Here is a 20,943-nt window from a genome sequence, read left to right as displayed (position 1 = left end):
CAGGTTGAGACAGAGCTCTAGCACATTGCAAGAAGGGTTTACAATCTTACCAGGCAGGAGAGGATCTTCAATACATAGCATGGATGGTCTGTATCCATTGGTCATGACTTTCATGATTTCTTCTTTGGCAATATAGGCACCTCCGTTTTTTATTCTAATACCAGTTTTCAAGTAGTTAAAATTCCTTCCATAGAGTTCAAAAAATTCTATCAGAAGCATTCCAAGGTTTTCATCAGCTCTTCTGGCATCAATTCTTGGATGCAGCTGTGACATGGAACAGTTAATTATTAAAAATTAGTGCTCTTCAGGCCATAAGACAATACAAGAAGAAAGCTCTCATTTCAACATCTGAGTACAATCCCTTTACAGAAGTCTGAATGGAGAAATTAATTCTTTGTGTACTCAAGCCACTTTCACATCACCAAGAGGGGGCAGCACTTCAACAGTATCTGGAACCCCCCAAAATGATTTCTTCCCTCCTCTTCCAGATTTTTGAGGTAAGTAAATTCTTTTCCCTAAACCAAAAGTACTGCACACTACATCATGGCTTTACTAACAGAATACCACCATCAGTCTTAATGTTTTCGGAAGCTCAGGGGGAAGAACGGGGGGGATTTATCCCAACTGAAACACAGATCTCAATCTCCCCAAATTATGTATGGTTTGTAAAATCTGTAGCAATATTTCAATGAATTATTAACAATAGCAGAGTATGTAGGTACACTAACATTGTACCTCCTCATACTTATACAAAGCTTATTGTCACAAAAATGTATTGGATGAGGATGTACCTCAGTAACTATTTCATCAGTTACCTAAAATAGCTGCCTTTAAGTAAACCAAAAATTAACCAACATTGAATTAAAAAAACACCTTGACTGTTTGATTTCATAAATGTAATAAACACTGAAATAAACTACACTGCACATTCACTATCAGCAGTCTAGGAAGCAACAGACTAAACGGCATCCTGGCAGATTACAAGACACCAGTAAGAGGATTCAGGTACTGGATCAAGCTGCACAGGAAGGTAGCATAATCCCTATCACAGGCCCTGGAATAGAAAACAATGCACAGCTGCTATGCTGTTCCCAAGGCTCCTGCTGCTGTTTCACTTCACACGGTGCACAGAGGTTCTTACAGGTCTGAGGCAGTCCGTAGGAGCTGCCCATGATCAAACACCTAGAGCCGTAAGAGTACAGCTGTGCATTGCTAAAGGGGATGTAAAAGAACAACACAATAGTAGGGCATAAACACAGAAACCAAAACATTAAAAAGAACACAGACTTACCTGCAGGAAACTAATTGCCATTAAAATCAGGCTGTAAGAGCTAATTCCACCAGTAAAAACTTCATTCAAGTCCCTCTGAAGGAGGAACTGTTTTAATACTAAAATCAAGTAAGGCAGCAAAGAGTATTTCTGCAAAGCAAAATAAGTCTTATCAATGGCAACATTCCAAAACAAAGTAAGACCTAAACAACCTCAACACAAGAAGGTTCATCTTCTAATCAAAAGCATTATTCAACAACGTGCTGTGAAGTGTTTCCACAAGAAGAACTGAAATATACTTTCTTTTTTATTCTAGAAGCAGAGCAATAGATTTCAACTCTTATTTGATCTAACAGCTTATATTTAAAATTTATTTCCACCCTAAACTGGAATTTCTGTATATTTTTATTTCAATGCCAGTGTCACTCAGTATTGTCGCTTAGCCTTCCATCTAAACAATGCTGTAGAGCATAAAGGTAAACTTGATTTTAAGTATGCAGCCACAGAAGAAATGTTTTTAGACACTGGTTAGCAAGATAGTGCTCATAATCAAGTATCATTTAAATTCAAGGTAAGCAAAGTTGAACAGACTTGCTTTAGAAGCAAATTTTGGTACCTATCTGCAGATCTAAACCTTTCAGTCTACAGGTTTATCCACACAAACAACTACTACTGAAAGGCAACAGTGAGCATCAGATACCAGTAGAAAAACCTGTCTAATTAGTATTTATGAAAATAGTCTCAAGCAATGACTTTTCAAAGTTTTAAGCCACACACAAAAAAAAGAGTTAGCTAAGCATCTTAGCTTTTTCTATACCAAGGATGCACTCATTCTTGGTAAGTAGTATAACATTCATTATTATGGCTGATACCTTCATGTACTCCTTGATAAACCGAGCTGCCTTCACACCAGTTTCCACATTAAAACTGATGTCAACTTTCACTTCTGTCTCCTGGTCAGTAAGTTTTATTATTGGTACCTGAAAAGATAAAAACAAGGTTTAAAGAACCCCCAGAAATGCAACACTGGTGCTATTCTCTAGCAGACACTATCAGTGCAAATGAATGCAGCTGCCTAGACAAGATAGCAATCCTGAGTTGACTGACAAGCAAAGGCTTTTCAGTAAGGTGACTGAAGACACAGGCATGTACAATCAGATTAACTTATGATCACTCATGTACTCTCCCATGGCTATCAGACACCTGCCTTCATAGCTGCAATATCAGTGTTTTATAAAAGAAGTAGATTTTCTTAATGACTGACTACTGTTAATAGGAGACATTCTACTCATAACCTGTGGGAACTGCATTCATCTGACCCAGCACTGCACCATTCACTTGCTAAACTGACAGAAAACTAGCTTAGCAGAAAATAAAGCACTGTGTTGGTTTATCAAGCTGAACTGATTCACTGCAGAGCCAAATGAAAGCCTGAGTGGATACAAACAAAATTGGAGCAGCAATACTTCCTTTTCTGGCAGAAATAAATTCTTATAGAATACTGAATATGCAGTTCAGGCTCACAGCACCACCTTGAAGGCAGTATCCTACAAAACTGTCTTACAATCAACACCTTAATTACAGCTGGCAAGATTATTTTAAATTTAACTTCTTGCATTCTTAATCTGAAATGAAAAACAAAAGCAACCAGAAGCACAGCATCATTTTATCCCAACAGCAGAGGGAATAAAAGATTAGTAAAACCAGTAAGCTTAGCATTTCTATTGCTAACTGGCATCACCGATTTTGATAATCCCACTCATTCTTAGGTAAACCAAAGATTACCAAAGCTACTGTTCTGTACTGCTACCTCAACAGAAGCTATAGGAATCTTCTAGACTTAAAAGTCACCCTATTTCAGAGACCACATAACATAACAGCTTGCTAACAGAAGTTTGGAATAGCCTGCTCAGTAACACAAAATTCCCATACTTTTAAGTTTTTACCATACTCAGTGTTACATCAGTCAGGCTTACAAGACCACACAGTTTCACAATGGAAATAAAGCCCCTAAGTAGAATATTTTGGAATGAAAACACAAATACTCAGTTTGGAATTCTTCACATCAGAACAAAGACAACCTGAAAAAGTGGGAGTTTCAAGCTAGACAGCTCTAGTTACTGGCCCCTGGCTAAAAGAGATCAGTAGAAGTCAGTCTCAAAGGTCAGCAGAAACACATTATACAATTAGTTAAATTATTTTACCAAATAATTTACAAATACTGACTTTCAGACCTTTATAAGCATGAAGTATGGCCTTCTGGCAAAAACAGTACACAGCATTACTGTTGTCAATGTAAAAAACCCTCTGTGCTATTGCTAAGCAGATCCAGACCGCACCAAAATCTTTGCACAGCACAAACCACTGCACTTCAAGTGGTATCATTTGCTTCATGAACTAAGAACCCTATCACCAACACCTTAGTGGGTCTGAAAACATTTCATCTCAGCATTCCAAAGACTGTCACTCACCGTAGCTTTATCAAGTACTTTAATGGAATATGGCTCAGCCACATTGTGTTTTCTTAGTGCTTGCTCCAGCAGCTGCAAAGGGGGCCGTTCCCATTTCCCAAAAACAACTAGATCAATATCACTAGACAAAAAAAAAGAGCACAGCATGAGATTAGTTGAGTCCAAAGCATAACACTCCACCAAAAGAAAGGTAAAATTGGCATCAACTTTTCATCCATGTTTCCAACAGGCTTCCTTTAGCGATGTTAAGTAAGAAAGTAGACTTCAGCACTCAAAGCAGTTTCTAGTTTCTTGTTTCAGCTCCTCTCCCTTTCACCTTTCTTGTTCCCTTCTCCTGACTTCCACAGCCCAACCCAATCCCTTAGCTACCCACACTGACATGCTTGTGTCCAAACAATTTTTATCAGCGATTGTTACTCATGGAAATGAAATCCCCAGTGCTTTCCTACTTAAAATCCAGTTGATGTAATGACAATGCAGTCTTTAAGGCACAGCTACACAGGTTTTCTGCATCTATTGGACCATTAAGCAATAGAAAACATTGAATGGAACACATTTTGTTCTCAAAATAATTTGGAAACAGTTGTAATGACTCCTCTGACTCTGCACAGTAACTCTGCAATTAAGTGACACAATCACAGTAACTCACCTTATGTAAAAAGTGTGATTTACACAGGAAATACTAAACATTCAGTTTCACTGTATATTGAAAATAAAGAGCCAAAGACTCAAGCCAGACACAAGGATGAAAAGGTAATTCACCTACATGTCAGTAAATACCTAGAGCAGTATAACAATACATCAAATACTTAATTCTCTAAGTTCAAAAGTCCCTTCTTTACATGAGACGAGGCAAAAATTGTAATGAAAGTTTGCTAAGTTTACACACTCCCATTTAAATTCCCATTTGAAATTTACCACTATACTTAAGAGGCAACTTTTTTCAGATAGAAAAGTAAATCATTACTTACCTGGTTGGAAGATAAAGCCCTGTACTAAAGCTGCCAAATATCTGGACCTGGAAAAAACCCACAACAGTGAAACATCTTGTAAGGAAGTTATGAATGCTCTCTTCATTTTACTTTCACAACACTTAAAATTTTTCTGAACCTGGTAAGGATATAGCCTGGTAACAAAGTTACTGAATTTACTACATACTCTACACCTATTAAGCCTGCACAAATACATTTTCTCTTATAGATGCAACTTTAGAGAAAACTGCAGGTATTACTTTAAATATTAAATAACTACCAATCCTGCTAGCAAGAATCCTTTTGACTGTTTATTTCCAGTTCAACAAAAGTATAAACTGCTATATATTCCCTTCCTTCCCGTTCCCTTCTTTCCTCATAGGACAGCTTTACTGAAATTGGGGGAGTTTAAGGGGAAATTTTGTTCCAAAGTTTTAGCTTTAAAAACCAACAAGTGGACTTAAACATACAGTTCAGATAAATGTGAATACTCTAGATTTTACTGCAAGGATGATTAAGAAATTGAGGTGGGTGTTTGTGTGTGGAAAAGAAGGCATAATGAGGAGACACTCACGCTACACATCAAATAATTTTAGTATGCTTCCACTCGAGAGAACTGAGCCGCTCTTCCCACTCTGCTACAGCACACCACAATTTACAAGTTCATGTTTCTGAAGTGACCTATTAAAAGGCTGTGCAGCACCAGGCCATTTTGTGTCTATATGTTCCCACAAGCTGGAAAAACACTGCTAAGGAAATTCAGAGGTGAGGATGAAGTAGATGAGCTTTACTGTATCTTCTGCTCAGCACTGTGGCCACAGCCTTCGCTTTTCATCATGGAAGACTACAACGAAGCCACAGTGGTCTGCAATGTTTTTCTGCTTGTTAATGACAACACTACTATCTGGTTATCAGAAAGGTGATGCTAAATACAGTTTAGTATTACATTCCTTTTGGATGTTTTTGGTTGGAAGCAGCTTAGTCTTTGGGTAATACAGGGTTTGAAAACACAACTTCAGTGCAAGATCTCTCAGGAAGTACATCTTCCCACTGAAGCAGCATTAAAGTAATGTCCCAAGTGTCAAATTTGTGAAGATGACAAAAAAAAAATCAGGGGTTATTAACTGTTTTTACAAATATCCAGAGAGTTCAGACTCCTTACAGAAACGTGTACACTGGTGTTGCAGTTTTGCGTGGTGGGGTTCTGGTTGAGAGGGGGCTCCTGCAAGAAGCAGCTAGAAGCCTCCCCTAGGCCTGACAGAGTAAACACCAGCTGGGTTAAAGGCTGGATCTGCCACTGACCAAGGCTGAGCCCATCAGCAATGGTCACAGCACCTCTGGGAATCATATTTAGAAGGAAAAAACCCAGAAGCAGACACTTTTTGCCACCAGAGAAAGGAGTGAGATGATGTAAGGAACCATGCAGGCACCAAGGTCATTAAAGAAGGCAGGGGAAAGCGCTCGAGATGCTGGAGAGAGATTCCCCTGCAGACCGTGGAGAAGACCATGATAGAGGAGGCTGCCCCCCTGCAGCCCATGAAAGATGTTGGGGACAAAATATTCCACCTGCAGCCCATGGGAGGGACCTCACACTGGAGCAGGTGATGACATATGGAAAATGCTGTGATCCATGCTGGAACAAGCTCTTGGCAGCAAAACCTGCAGCCCACTGAGAGAGGGGCCCACACTGGAGCAAGTTTGCTGGGGGTACTTGTGACTCCAAGGGGGACCAGGCTGGAGCAGTCTGGGCCTGAGACACAGAGATGTTCTGTGACTGCACCCTGCAGAAGTGACCCACACTGGGGCAGTTGGTGAAAAGCTGAAGCCCTGTGGGAAAGGACTCACACTGGAGAAGTTGATGGAAGACTGTCTCCCATGGGTGGGATCTCACGCTGGAGCAGGGGAAGAGTTTGAGGAATAGCCCCGTCCCCCTTGCTAATAAGGAAACCAACTTGTGAGGACCTGGCACCCCATTCCTGTCTCCCCCTCTGACACCTCAGGGAGAGGAAGGGAGAGAAATCATGAATAAAGCTGAGCCCACAAAGAAGGAAGGGGTGGAGGAAGGTGTTTTAAGATCTGGTTGTACTTCTCATTACTGTATTCTGGTTTCACTGTGAGTGCAGTGCAGTAATCAATTAGATTGTTTTCTTTTTTTTTATTCTGTGTTGAGTCTGTTGTGTCCGTGACGCTGATTGTGGAATGATCTCTCCCTGTCCTTATCTCAACTCCTGAGCCTCTCTATGTATTCTCTTCCCTGTCCAGCTGAAAAGGAGAGTGATAGAGCAGCTTTGGTGGGCATCTGGCCTCCAGACAGGGTCAGTATCATTCAATATTCAAACTGAAGTTATGCTGAGACAATTCAGTAAGCTTTAAGTGCGTTTCTTAAAGTACAAGTGGACAGTTCTTCACATCCCCAGTCCTCAAAATGAAAAAAATACCAGTAGCCTTCATTAACCTGAAACGTAGGTTTTAAACTTCCTCGACTTTTTAAATAAGTTGCCAAGTGCTACAAGAGCTGTGATGCGAAGTCAACTGCCTTAAGTTTGAGGTCTTATCTGTCCATTTCCAAAACATAAAAGGTAATAGCATGGTTAAGTAAACCAGGCTCTAAAATTTACTACAGAAGCAAATCAACGCTTAAGTAACACTCACATCAGCTGTAGGCCAGAGATCTTTGATGACTGTTTCTATTCTTTTCACCACTTCTCTTCTCATAGCTGCTTCTTCGGGACGAGGGGACATGAAGTCATAGAAGTCAATTATTTCTTCATGTAGTCTAAAGGAGGAAATAGCACCAGTTATAGTGATGATATTAAATAAGGCCTATGGCCTGTTGTTGTTGAAATATATATATCACTTAACCAAGCAAGTAAGTTTATTAGACTTTCAGATGGGACCTGGATGGTTTGGGGTTTGGGATCTGGGACTTGGTATAGACACATTCATACTTTAATTTCATGGCACCACCTCACAATAATCTCAACAATACCTACACATCAGCCCTCACCACATTATCTAAATACTGAAAATGTCAAAAGACACAGGACCCAAAAACTAGTAGACATTTACTGACCTTCTTACTGGCTCAACAGTGAAGAACAAATTCAATTTCTGATTCCCAAAGATTATTTTCTTTCAGAAACAAAGCATAGTCTTAAAAACAAAGCAGTGATCCAAGTGTTAAGCAGGACAAGAACAATTAAAATCTTCAAGTAGGTTTATTCTTCCAAAGGTTCTTACTTCTGGGTATGTGGGAGTTTGCACAGACTTGGAAACAGGCACTGTCGTTAACAGGCTTTGTAGAAGGCAACAAAAATCACAGAATCATAGTGTGTAAGGTTGGAAGGGACCTTTAGAGGTCATCTAGTCCAACCCCCCTGCAGTAAGCAGGGACATTTGAGTAATCAGAGACTTCTGAGTATTTCTTTACATGAAAATGTCCACTTGGACAAAGAGGGATTCCTTTGACCACTCAAGCCCTTTACTGGCCATTTGTTCATTCAGGAAGCAGCCTTCCAACAGAACTACGCAAAGGGAGAAGCATTAAACATCTGAAGTACATTAACACCCGTGTTAGATGAGGAGTTCTGACACTGGATCTTTATACACTTAAGTCCTTCTGCTGCCCATCTCCCACTACTACAGAACGCTTGCTGCCAAATTTGAAAGAAAATCAATTAGAGTTTTCAGGTGAATGTTGCATTTGCTTTCAAGGGAAAGCCATCAAGCCATGCCAAACACACACAAATAACTACTGCTGTGATATTTCACCAGAAAAAAATCACATTGACGTATTTTTAAGATTTCTAATTCAAGAAACATCAATTCAACATTGTAGTAAAATGTAGTAAAATCCAATTATTGTAAAAAAAATAATAATCAGGGTCAATCCTGATTAAACGTATTTAGGCTTCCAAAAGGAAAATCTTATACATCTCTAGCATAACTCTAACCCTGAGATATTTGAAACTCATTTTAGTATAGAATTCCCACTCTAACAGATAGCCTCCAACAGACCATATGCCAAATTTTTAAGTGTTAATTTTAATCAGGATTCCTTTTCATACACGATTGAATTTTGGCAGGAAAGAACAAAAACACTTTTAAAAAGCAATATGTATAGAGTTACTGTCTGCCCTTTCTCTTATGTTAAACTGGCCCTGGATCCACAATTGAATATTTAACTACACAGCAGACTTCTCAACTAAACGCTCCAATTGTTGATGATCTACTTGATTTCAAAACTCTAGAGCAAGACAGAAAATACAGGCTAGCATGCTCCTATTTTATTTATAGAAAATACGCTTTTACTTTCCCTTTCCAAGTTGATGATACCAATGAAGAAAATACTTTAATTCCCCTAAGACCAGTGGGGCCAAACTGAAGAATCTATATTGTTTTGTTTATAAAACTCAGCAGTAGCCATAAATAAGGTGAAAGAAAAATCCAACAGAACATTTATCCAACTCCCTTGCAGCAATCCTTCCAAGCGTCCAGTAGTTTCACCTGGCTTACTTTCAGGTCGATCCCAACTATAATGTACCTCAAAGAACTTTTGTTCCACTGATTTTTTTCCAGGTCTTTTTAGTCCATTTATGCTTTTGTAATTCATAGCATTCTATGAGAATTTAAGTAAGCATCAGAACAAGTGCTGTAAACTGCTGCCTGTTAAAGATTTATTTGATGCTCTCGTTCTTGGGGGGAAAAAAGTTATTACTGGCAGTTCATCTCCAAAAGAAACAGCTCTCAGGCTCCCAACTCATACCCACTTGTCTCTAACCAAGAGCTCTTTTTCAAGTGAGCAATCCTCATCTGCTTTCCTCCCCATTCACAGGAGGAAGTCCAAAGTTTGATCGCTGCTAACCTCGTTCAGCTTGTTTTCAGTTGCACCATGTTTTCCGACAGGTGGTCAGAAACACAGAGTCAATACATAATTATACCATTCAGTCCATGATACACACACACTTGTTTTCATTTTATTGTCCATATTTGCAAAGATTGCTGCTAGCTGCTCTTCCAGGATATCTGAGCATTCAGCTGCTCTTTAAAAGAAACCATTACAAAGGACCTTTAAGGTGTTTTCTGAACAATAGCCACCAACATAAAGCCCACCCACTGGGTATATTCAGCCTGAATTATTCTTCTTCAGATTCATGATTCTGTATTTACTAGAATTTAATTTTGTCAGCAATTTTATAACCTAATGGAGAATAAATTCCCACTGTGCCTATCCGCAGCCAGCTGTAGTTTTCTATTATCCTTTCTATCCTTCTCCCATTCATTTATTCCCAGGTATTCATGAATACATCAAGCAACAGAGTCTTGAGTAATTCCTCCAGTAACCTTCCCTTTATTATAAAGTAAATAATTTATTCTTTCCTTTGGTTGCTTCTGTGACTGTTCAGTTCTTACGAAGTCTTCAAAAAAGAAACTCAGAAACATTCTTCTGAAAAAATCCAGCAGTTCTGTGTTACCAGACTGACCATGGAAATGAGACAACTACCTCCCTTTAACATCGCATGCACTACCCCCTTTCCTTATATTTACTCACACAAGTAAGTTCTGGTTTGTTGTGTTAACAACCCCATCCAACCACTCCAGAATATCCAAACATTCCTGAAAACATGTGTTTGCAGTAGACACCCCATATTAGGGTTAGGGAAGGAGGAGAAGAGGTGGAACTGTGGCCTCTACCATACACAGCAGTCTTTCAAAAGCAGCACCCTCTCACTTCTATGCCCCAATGAGCTTCTGCTCAGATGGTTACTGTCACAATTTTTAATCGTATCATGAAAGACTCAAAAGAATACCACCCATCACTAGTCTAGCTTTCCACTCCTGACCTACCTTCCAAGAAGTCAGCTTCGTATTTTCTACCTCACACTGCCAAAGCAGCACTTCATTTAATGCTTCAGTTTGCATGGGGCAGCAGCGCGAGAGCTAAATACTCAAAACTCAAAGTTTAAACCATACACTGTGGTTTCATGGTGAGGGTCCTCTGAAATCCTTCAGCATATACCACCACACACGGCTGTGCAAGTTATCACTCTGAAATTGAAGATGACAGTTGCCTGGAGTCAAAGAAAGCTCTGCTGAGAAGTCTCTGGTAAAAGGCCTCTGACAAAAAGCAACACAACTAGCCCACTTAGTTTTTACTATGGTCTGACTTCTCCTGGGTGTCCTCTCACATCCCTCTGAGCCCCAGTGACTCTCAAAAGTTTCTTGCTTTCCATGAGCAAGGTTTTTCATGTTTTAAGGCACTTAGCAAACAGGTTCTCAAACCATCTGTCTTCACAAGCTTAACTTTTATTTGTTCTTAACTCAACAGCTTCCGCTTCTCAGAGAACACGATCTTCCTGGTCTACCCCCCTTCTGGATAACAAACAATGCTATCTTCACAGTCACATATTATGACCATCTTAATACATCATTTTCAAGAATTTCAGCCTCTTGTCTTTTCCTCCTGAAGAAGCTTCTCAAAACTGAGATGCTTTTAAAATTTAATGTTACTGCAGTTTACATTTTTCTAAGCATCCTTGCTCAGTTTTTTGGAACACAGCCACAAAAAACCAGCTGTACTATACACAAAGCAAGAAGCTATAACACTGCTCCAGACTTATCTCAGAGTAACCTCTCTAGTAGCTGAAGGAATCTTTTTGGTGTCTGGAAAAAAAACCACAGTTCACAACAGGATATTCACCCAGACAATACAGGGATAGTTTTGGGTTAAGTATTTTGCCCACATAGTCCCTACGATCTTTGTAACTACTTGTTACTCAAGTCAGGACTGTGACAATATCTTAACCATCAGGAATCAGAATTTCACCATGCAGCACAATGGATATGCAGATATAAGTAACATCTTAACTCTCTTGCTTTTTTTTTCCAACACAGAACAAATCAATTTTCTCAACCTTCCAGCTTCTTAAAGAAGCTGGGCTCCAACAGCATACCAACACTTAGCTATCTTGTGAGACACTTTAAAATGCCTATTGTACTCCTTTCTAGCAAAGGCAGGAATTCCAGTAGACCTTTTCACTAAAGTTATAGAAAGACTGGGAACAGAACTTCTTGGTGAGATATAACTGTGCTCTTAATAAAAGGTAAAAAAGATTATAAACACAGGGACCCAGAAGAGAGGTTAGTTGTACTTGCTGCACTATTCAGGCTTGCTAATTTTAACAGCGTGGAATAACCTACAGCTCACCAAAGCTGTTGCTGCTAAGCACAGTAAACATCTGTGGCTTACAGGCTGAACTGTGCAACATAATTGACACCTTTTTGTTTACCCCAAATTAAACCCTTTTACTGTTGTAGCAAAGGCAGATACATTTTGAGGCTTCAGGAGACATTTTCAGATTTAATATTTTTCCTTCAGTAGCTCCTTTACTCATTAACTGTATCTACAACTATTATCAAATGAAACATTGACTTGTTACTTCAAGGCCTAACTTCAATGCAGTGAAATTAAATTCTCAAACAGCAACTAGATGAAATACTACAGTCTTTGCTCCCTCAAGTAAGCATCCTGTTTCTTTTCAACATCCCCTCTACACTAATAAGTACATTACCTTACTCTAAAGTAAGAGATAGAAAGGCGACTATCGTTTACACAGAACACCTGACTCTTTAAAAACATACTCACTCAAGTAAGTAAAGAATGTTTTTCTGAAAAGCCTAAACACATCAGCCAAGAATCCTTAGAAATGAAAAGAACAGATACCACAGTGAAAGCATGTGGGTGTAACACAAGAGGTGAGTACGAAACGGGAGGTAAAGAAATGAGGAGGCACAGGCAGCCTGTCAGGAGAAGCTCTGTTGAAATAAAGGTTACAAATAAAAGGATATGTTCTTTCAATGAAGCGTGAACTCGGAAATATGCCTGAGGACTTCACTGTCTCATGATTAAATGGTGAAAGGCCCAGCAGTCACTGTGTATACTTTAGAAATCTGTTGAACTGTACCTTTACCTACAACTCCTGCAAAGCACAATGGCTTTATCATGGAAATACAGGTGAAATCTACAACCATCTAAAGCTTTCAATGGCTGAAATCATTGTTACAGTCTAAAACTCAGAACAGTTTAGTGAAATGAGAGAAATATGTGATGGAAAGCAACAGTCTATTCTGAGATGCAGACTTCTTCCAATATGATCTAAGAGATCTGTAAAAACAGAAAAAAAACCCTAACTAAGACGGAGGAGATAAACTTACAATTCTCTCTTCCCACCCCACTCAATTCCCACCAGGTGCCTTTACTTTTTTATACCTATCATCCTCACTATCAGTAACAGGTAACTGTACTTCATGCCCTGTGCAGTGTTCTAGGCTTACAGATGAGAGAAACTCTGAAAACAGTGCTACATTCAGGCTGAACGGCCACACCACATCAGTCTCGTACGACCACAGAAATCAGGTAACAATTATCTTTGTCACTGTAATTATATGGCAAACAGCAAAATCAAAGACTGACAGAATAAAGACATCGCTCTCAACTACACAGAACTTATGAATCAGAGTTGTGAAGTGTTTCACAGTGCCTAAACAGTAAACTAAGAACCAAGCTTAGTTTGCAAGTTAGCTACTGAGAATGGTCAAAAAGAAAAGTACTTTGTTCTCATCCCCAAAACTAAGAGAGCAGTTTAGAAAACATATTGTTCCTTCTCCATCAGAGACAGTATTGGTTTTATTTCCTCTAAGCTTTCTCTGTCCCCAGCACTTCTGCAAGTCAGAGGCAGGCCTAATTTTAGATTGAGTTTCTTGCCAATTAAATTTTACCTCTTAGGAGCACTTTTGACAGTTCATGCACTCAAGAAACTAAGCTTGTCGGACTGATTTACACTGCAAATTTTCAGACTTAAGTAACAGAATTTGTTTGCATTTTGGAAAGAAAAAAACCTCACTTATTTTTGCAAAGTATGTCAATCCAATAAAACTCAGCCAATTACCTTAATAGCTGGATGTACATTGAAAAAATTGCATTACAAAAATCTACAAAAGAAACTGATATATCTCTCCAAGTTAATATTTGGCAAAACAGATCCTCTACATAAGCTTCTGAACAGCTGTGTATTTGTCCTGGCTTTTTGCTAGGAGAGTGTTAATTTTCACAAGAAGCTGGAAGGGTAACAGCCAGGACAGCTGACACCCAGCCTAGCCAAAGGGGTACTCTATACCTTGACTTCATGCTCAGTTTGTAAGGGGGGAGCTGGCTAGCAAGGAGGGGCTGAGTATAGGGCAGTGAGCAATCTTCACCATGTATTGCCTGCTTTGCATACTCATTTATAAGCATTGTTCTTACTTTCCTCCTCTTTTGCTGTCCCAGTAAACTGTCCTTATCCCAACCCACAAGCTTCACCTTTTTTCTTCCTATCCTCCTCCCCATCCCATCACAGAGGAGAGAGTGAGTGTCCATACGGTGCTCTGCTGCTGGCTGGGGCTAAGCTACAGGGAGTCCTGTTTGGCACCCACATGAGGCACAGTGGGTTGACATAACAGATCTGCCCAAAGCATGTTAAAACAAAGCCGCTATAGGCACTTATTACATTAAATAGTCACTGGCCACAACGGTGTTTAGTTTGCTCAGAGGGCTGCATTATGTAAATCCTTACTTGCCGTAGGTATTCCCCACAGCACCGTACCACCTCTGGGAGAGGGATCAGGATTCTCATTCTGCTGTGCTATCCCATACTGACATAAGAGAACATGAGCCTAAGCTGATATTTGTACACAGCGCAGCTGTCATGCCTCTGTCTTGGAACAACATCTCTCAGAATTGAACAACTGCCCCCAGTCCAACAAGAGACAGGGGAGGATACCTTCTGCTGCTTTTTTACCTCTCCTTTTCCCTTCAGACTAGTTACAACAGCAGCTTTTGAGAATTTTGAATGCCTGTGGGATGTTCAAGCCAGCATGCTCTTACTGCTAGGTCTCCTGAATGCGTTTCAAGACCTGTTTAGGTTTACAAAATATTATTTTACGAATACTACCTGGAGATCTGCCCTGATAAAACATTTGAAAGGAAAACGCCATGGTTATTCCAAAGAGGCACAACTTACTGCACTGTGCTGACCAGTACCCACCAAACGCTGCTCAACAGTGGGCAGCACCATGCGGGAAAAAGAGAGGGAAAACAGACTGACAGGTACTGTGATTACTCACAACCCAGTGACAGACAACTGTAGCTGAACCAAAACACCAACACATACTGGTACCACCAACCCTTAAACACAAGAAGAAACACACAAAAAAGATCAGTTCCCTTAGTAAAGGATGACAATGAACCAGGACCATCATGAGGACAGAGGAAAAGACAGAACCCAAGGTCATCACCCAAACCCCGTCCCTGAGTGAGCTGCGAGATACGCAAAAAGATTTTAGCTGCCATCTAGGCAAGCACATTATCATGTGGCTGCTCCAAAGCTGGGACAGCAAGTCCAGTAGCCTGGAATTAGAGGATAGGGAAGCCCAGCAGCTAGGATCCAGGTCTAGGGAAAGGGACATTGACAAAGGCAACTGGAAAAGGGCCACAAGCTCTCACCCTCTAGAGGCAACTGTTGTCAGACATGAGGGAAATATCCCTCCAGTGAAGATAACATATGTCATCCAGGCAAGTGGACCACCAAGAAGAGAGGCATCCAGTACCTAAGGGAATCAACCATACAGGAGACTGCTTATTATGATACAGACAATTTGTAGGTGTACTCACATGGCCAACAAGCCATGAAGGAGCAGAAACCATCTGTATTTCTGGCATGACAGGGGAATCCCAGCAATTAGCTATACTGGAAGCCAGAGTAAGCCTAACTGGGAAAAGCACCCTATTGTTACTGGCCCAGAGGCTCCATGCATCCTTGACACAGACTACCTAAGGAGAGGGTATCTCAAGGACTCAAAAGGGTACTGGTGGGCTTTTGCAATAGCTGCCTTGGAGATGGAGAAAACTGAACGGTTGTCTACTTTGCCCAGTCTCTCAGAGGACCCTTCTGTTGTGGGGCCGCTGAGGGTCAAAAACCAACAGGTTACTGCTGTTAACAGCTGTTAACACAACAGCCTACTGATGGCAGTATCTCACCAACTGAAACTCCAAGAGTCCCATCCAAAAGCTGATTTGTCAACTGGAGAGTGAGGGAGTTATCAGCAGAATCCACTCACCCTTCAACAGTCCCATATGGCCAGTGCGGAAGGATTGTTGAGACAGTAGCCTAACATGGTCTGAATGAAGTGTGGGGTTTTTGTAGGACACATATTCCAAATGACAGTCTCACTGTAAGCCCTATCACACAACCTGGAAGAACAACAGTCTCAAATGGGGCCCTGAGCAGCAACAAGCCTTCACACAAATCAAGCCGTAAACAGTCCACACAGTAGCCCTTGGGCCAGCCTCAACAGCCAGAAGTAAAAAAAATATGCCCTAAACCACAGCCAGGGTGTAGAAACACCAGGGGAAACTTGAGAATGACCTCTGTGGTTTTGGAGTTGGGCCTATAGAGGGTCCAAGGCCTGTTACACTCGAACAGAAAAAGCAATACTGGCACCATATGAAGGGGCTCAGTAAGCTTCAGAAGTGATTGGTACTGATTGGTACCAAAACACAGCTTTTCCTGGTACCCTGACTGCTGGTGCTGGACATTCAAAGACAGGGTCTCTTCTCACACCATGGAACTGATGATACATGGGATAAGAAGGTGGCACTGATCACAGAGTGTGCTCTAATAGGAAGCCCCAGTCACGTGGGAATTCTGGAAGCAATCATGGACTGGCCAGAAGGGAAAGATTTTAGAATGACATCAGAGGAGAAGTGACATGTGCTGAAGAGGCCTCACCATATAATAAACTGCCAGAAAAGGAGAAGCAATGTGCCCTGTTCGCCAATAGGTCCTATCACACTGTGGGTAAGCATCAGAAGTGGAAGGCTGCTGTATGGAGTCCTACACAATGAGTTGCTGAAACAGCTGAAGGAGCCAGTTTGCAGAAGTGAAAGCCATCCAGCTGGCTTTAGACACTGCTGACAGAGGAAAGTGGCCAGTGTTCTATACTGACTCATGGATGGTGGCAAATGCCCTGTGGGGGCGGTTGCAGCAATGGAAGCAGAGCAATTGACAGCACAGAAGCAAACTATCTGGGCTGCTCCACTGTGGCAAGATACTGCTGCCCACCTAGAGAAGCTGGTGCATCACATAGGTGCCCAGGTACCCAAGAGGCAGGCCACTGAAAAACATGTGAACAACCAGCAGGTGGATCATGCTGCTGAGATTGAAGTGGCTCAGACTTGGGAGTAACACTATCATGGTGAATTGATTACAGTTTGATGGGCCCTTGACACCTCAGGCCATCAAGGAAGAGGTGCAACATATAGATGGGCTCATGAAGAAGGTGCAGACTTCACCATGGACAGGTTACCCATGAATATTAAACCTGCAATGCAATCAAGCCAGCCAAGCAGTTAAAGCCTCTGCAATGTGGAGGACAATGGCTGAAATACAAATATGGGGAGGCCTGGCAGACTGATTACACCACACTCCCACAAGCCCACCAAGGCAAGCACTAAGTGGCTGGAAACCTATCCCATGGCCCTTGCCACCACTCTGAACACTATCCTTGAAAAGCAGGTCCTGTGGTGACACAGCACCCCAGAAAGCACTCCATCAGACAATGGGACTCACTTCCAAAACTTCACAGCCAGGCCAAAGAACACACATCTGATCACATTCCCTGTCATGCACCAGCCTCCATGAAAAACCAATCAATACAACAGGCTGATAAAGACTACACTGAGAGCAATGAGTGACGGGACCTTCAAACACTGGGATACACATTTAGCAAAGACCACCTGGTTAGTTAACACTAGGGGGTCTACCAATCAAGCCGGCCCTGCCAAATCAGAACTTCCACATACTCTAAAAGGGAATAGAGTCCCCATAATGTGTATGAAGAATATTTTAGGGAAGACAATCTGGGTTACTCTTGCTTCAGGCAAAGGCAAATCCATCCGTGGGACTGCTGTTGCTCAAGGACCCATCTGCACTTGGTGGGCGCTGCAGAATTAAGAGGCAGTATGATGTGTACTTCAAGGGGATCTGATTTTGGGTGAGAATAACCAGTAATTTGTGTGATGTTAATTGCTAAGTAATTCTGCCACTGTATGTCATTACTACTACAGTTGCTATATGCCCTATCAATAGTATTGCTGTAAGAATCACCCAAAATAATGAAAGATGAAATTTCATCAAACTGAGCAAAGCGCAGCAAGGATGGAACTAGAACTGGCTTTAGCAACCAGCACCCAGCAATTTCCTCAAAATTGACATCTTCATCCCACAGACCATGAGCATAGGCTGTGCCAGATACACCAGCTGCAAGCTCAGAATGCAGCATGCAACAATCCAACAGCACACATCATCTCTCCAGCCCTGAAAGCCTTAGGACAGATGGAGCATAAAGTCATGGATTAAATGAACACAACAGACATTTTAGAGCGATGGCCCACAGACTAATGGAATGATATCTGCACATATATGGAAGACAAGAAAAGTGGTGGTGGTTAATTGGAAAGTGTAGGCTCTGCCGTGATATAGAGGGTACAGGATAAAGGGTGAATAATATTATGGGGTTTGGCTAGGAGAGAGTTAATCTCCAGGAGAAGCTGGGAGGGTTAGCCAGCCAGGACAGCTGACCCAACCTAGCCACAGGGGTACTCCCATACATGCCCAGTTTATAAGGGGGGAGCTGGCTAGCAAATAGGGGCTGGGCAACAGGATTCATGCAGTAAGTGAACTGCAATGTGTATCACTAGCCTTGTATACTCTTTCACAAGCACTGTTCTTATTTTCCTCATCCTTTGCTATCTCAGTGAACTGTTCTTAACCCAACCTGTGAGTTTTACCTTCTTCCAATTCTCCTCCCCATCCCACCAGGAGGGAAGAGTGAGGGAGCATATGCATGGTGCTTAGCTGCCAGCTGCAGCTAAACCACAACATTACTCCTGACTTAGGCTACTGGACTTCACTGTGACACCAAGAAGACATCACATAATTACTCTGTTGCCTCAGTGGAGGAGCAAACCATATGTTAAACCTTGGAACTGAATCAGCAGGCTCACTATGCCAATAAATAGAACCACTAAACACTGAAATTCCTGTCTTAATACTATTCTTTTCCAAATGCCCAAAGATAGCAAGTGATTAACATCCCAGACAAGTCAGAAAGGTTTCAACAGCAGATGAGAGACTCAATTATGCCCATGTAGATCAGGTATGTGTTACCCCAGGATAGCCACTGAAACATTTAAGAGGAGCAACTCTTGATGATCTTGAGCAGCAATCTAATTCAAAATGCACCCACCAAAACACCACTAGCAGCAAAGCCTGCACATTCAAAGACAGTATATCTGCAAGGCAGCAAAGGTTAGAAAAGCCTTTTGTAGACTTAAGTACTGCTGCAGTTCACCACATAAAAGAGGAAGCTTCTTAATTTAAGAATCTCAACCAAAAGAATAAGGTGTTTCAGAGACTATTCAGAGACTATTAAAGATACCACACTGCTTGTATAGCAGAAGTGTATATCACTAATCAGATTTTAGGGGAAAAAGAGCTTCTACCACCTTGTCACAGGATTTCATCAGAAGACGCCTTCAGAAGTCCTGAAGTCATGTACAAAGCAGGAAAAGAGGATTGAAAGATTAAGGATATCAAAAAGGATTATGAGGAACCACTTAATGAGATGCAAACCTATGTTTGAGAAAGGATAAACTAGCTGCAGAGCCCAGAAACCTGCTTCTGTTAAGTGAATTAAGTTATCAGAACAGAGAAATTAAGTGATCACAATGCACAACAAGTAGAGAAACTAGTTGGGTTTTAGGTCGGGGTTTTTGTTATTGTTTTGGTGGGGTTTAATCTCTCAGATGTTTCCCATTTCTGAACTTTTCCCAAACCAACTTTACAGAAAACACTTCACAGCAAAATTTATCCTTCATAATTTGGTATTCACCAGATGCAGCACTCTGATAACTGCATTTGTATCAGAAGAACATTTACCAGACATCTTTCTTTTTTAATTTAGAAGCATTACTTTTGACATTCATAACAGTCAAACCAGTCAAAAGTAGAATCAATGCAACACATGAGTAGTTATGACTATATCAGAATGTCAACATAGCTTTTGTAAATGAAGTAGTGTCTTAAAGAAAACCTGTAGGAATTATTTCAAGAATCAGTGAAACATGAAGGAAATCCTGTTATCCACTTGGATTTCCAAATGGCACTTGATAATGGTCCCACATGCCCCTATGAAGAAACTAAGCCGACATGGGATGAGAGAGAAGACCTTTATGTAGACAAAGAACTGCTTTAAACAGAAAACAGGCAGCTGGAACTCTTCGTTTCCATGTTAAAGGAAGGTCACTGCTGAAGTCTCAAAGCACAGAACACTAGTAAACATTCTCCTAAGTCATCTGGCAAGGGGACAAATAGTAAAGCAGAAAAGTATAAGGATGCAAGGTTATCTAGAATAAACTAGATCAAGAACTGCAGATGGACAGTAAAATGCAGACTGAACAATGAAGCAGCAGGCAGGACTTGATATAGGATAAATACAAGCAGAACAGAGGCATATGAGAAAATTCTGTCCTTACAAAGATGTAATGAGGGGCTCTGCAACTGCTCTGAACACTGAGAATGAAGATCTTCAAATAAGAATTCTGTTAAAAGGTCAGTTCAAAACCCTGTAGCCAAAAAGAATAGACACATCTCACGTTAGTAATCAGGAAACAAAGTACAAGGTAGCCCAAGATGTAGGAGTACTGTTACACTATCACACAGGTCTGGTTTGTCCAAGTCCCAAAGACACACAGAACTGTAAAGCACACAGAGGTGATAAGACATGTAGAGGCAGGTAACAGCTTCCCTAGCAGGAATGATTGAACAGAGAACTGCCAGGTCATTCAACTTTTCCCTTCCCTCTTTCAAGTCAGCAGCAAAGAGCGCTCACAGACTGCCTCATTAATGCACAGGCCTGTGGCTGGGAGCAACTACAACCCTAGCAAGAGCCTTGGGACAGAAAAAATAAGCCCAAACCCAGTCCTTTACATAATGCATAGCTTAACGGAGGAACACCTTGCCACAGGATACTGCTGATCCCAGCAGTTCATACCAGTTCAAGATGAGACAGATTACACATAAAATCCACAATAAGCATAACAATGCACTGCTTGTAGTCTAGGTAGCCTGAGAAC

General features: G+C 41.1%; 1 protein-coding gene across 4 annotated transcripts in view; it reads right to left on the bottom strand.

Moving 5' to 3' along the window:
* TENT4A (terminal nucleotidyltransferase 4A) overlaps positions 1-20,943 on the bottom strand; it is a gene marked incomplete at its 5' end in the record, with an annotated part of 64,517 nt that overhangs the window by 37,266 nt on the left and 6,308 nt on the right. For all 4 annotated transcript variants that reach the window (XM_084260916.1, XM_084260917.1, XM_084260918.1 and 1 more), the window contains 6 exons: positions 51-264; positions 1,292-1,420; positions 2,143-2,250; positions 3,742-3,862; positions 4,713-4,759; positions 7,365-7,488. In XM_084260916.1, the coding sequence (XP_084117042.1) occupies positions 51-264; positions 1,292-1,420; positions 2,143-2,250; positions 3,742-3,862; positions 4,713-4,759; positions 7,365-7,488 (743 nt within the window). The remainder of the gene's footprint in view (positions 1-50; positions 265-1,291; positions 1,421-2,142; positions 2,251-3,741; positions 3,863-4,712; positions 4,760-7,364; positions 7,489-20,943) is intronic.

The sequence above is a fragment of the Gallinula chloropus genome (genome assembly GCF_964237585.1).
Source record: "Gallinula chloropus genome assembly, chromosome: 2".
NCBI classification, from domain to species: Eukaryota; Metazoa; Chordata; class Aves; order Gruiformes; family Rallidae; genus Gallinula; species Gallinula chloropus.
Note: the sequence above shows the minus strand (reverse complement) of the source record. Positions and strands in the feature narration are given on the sequence as shown.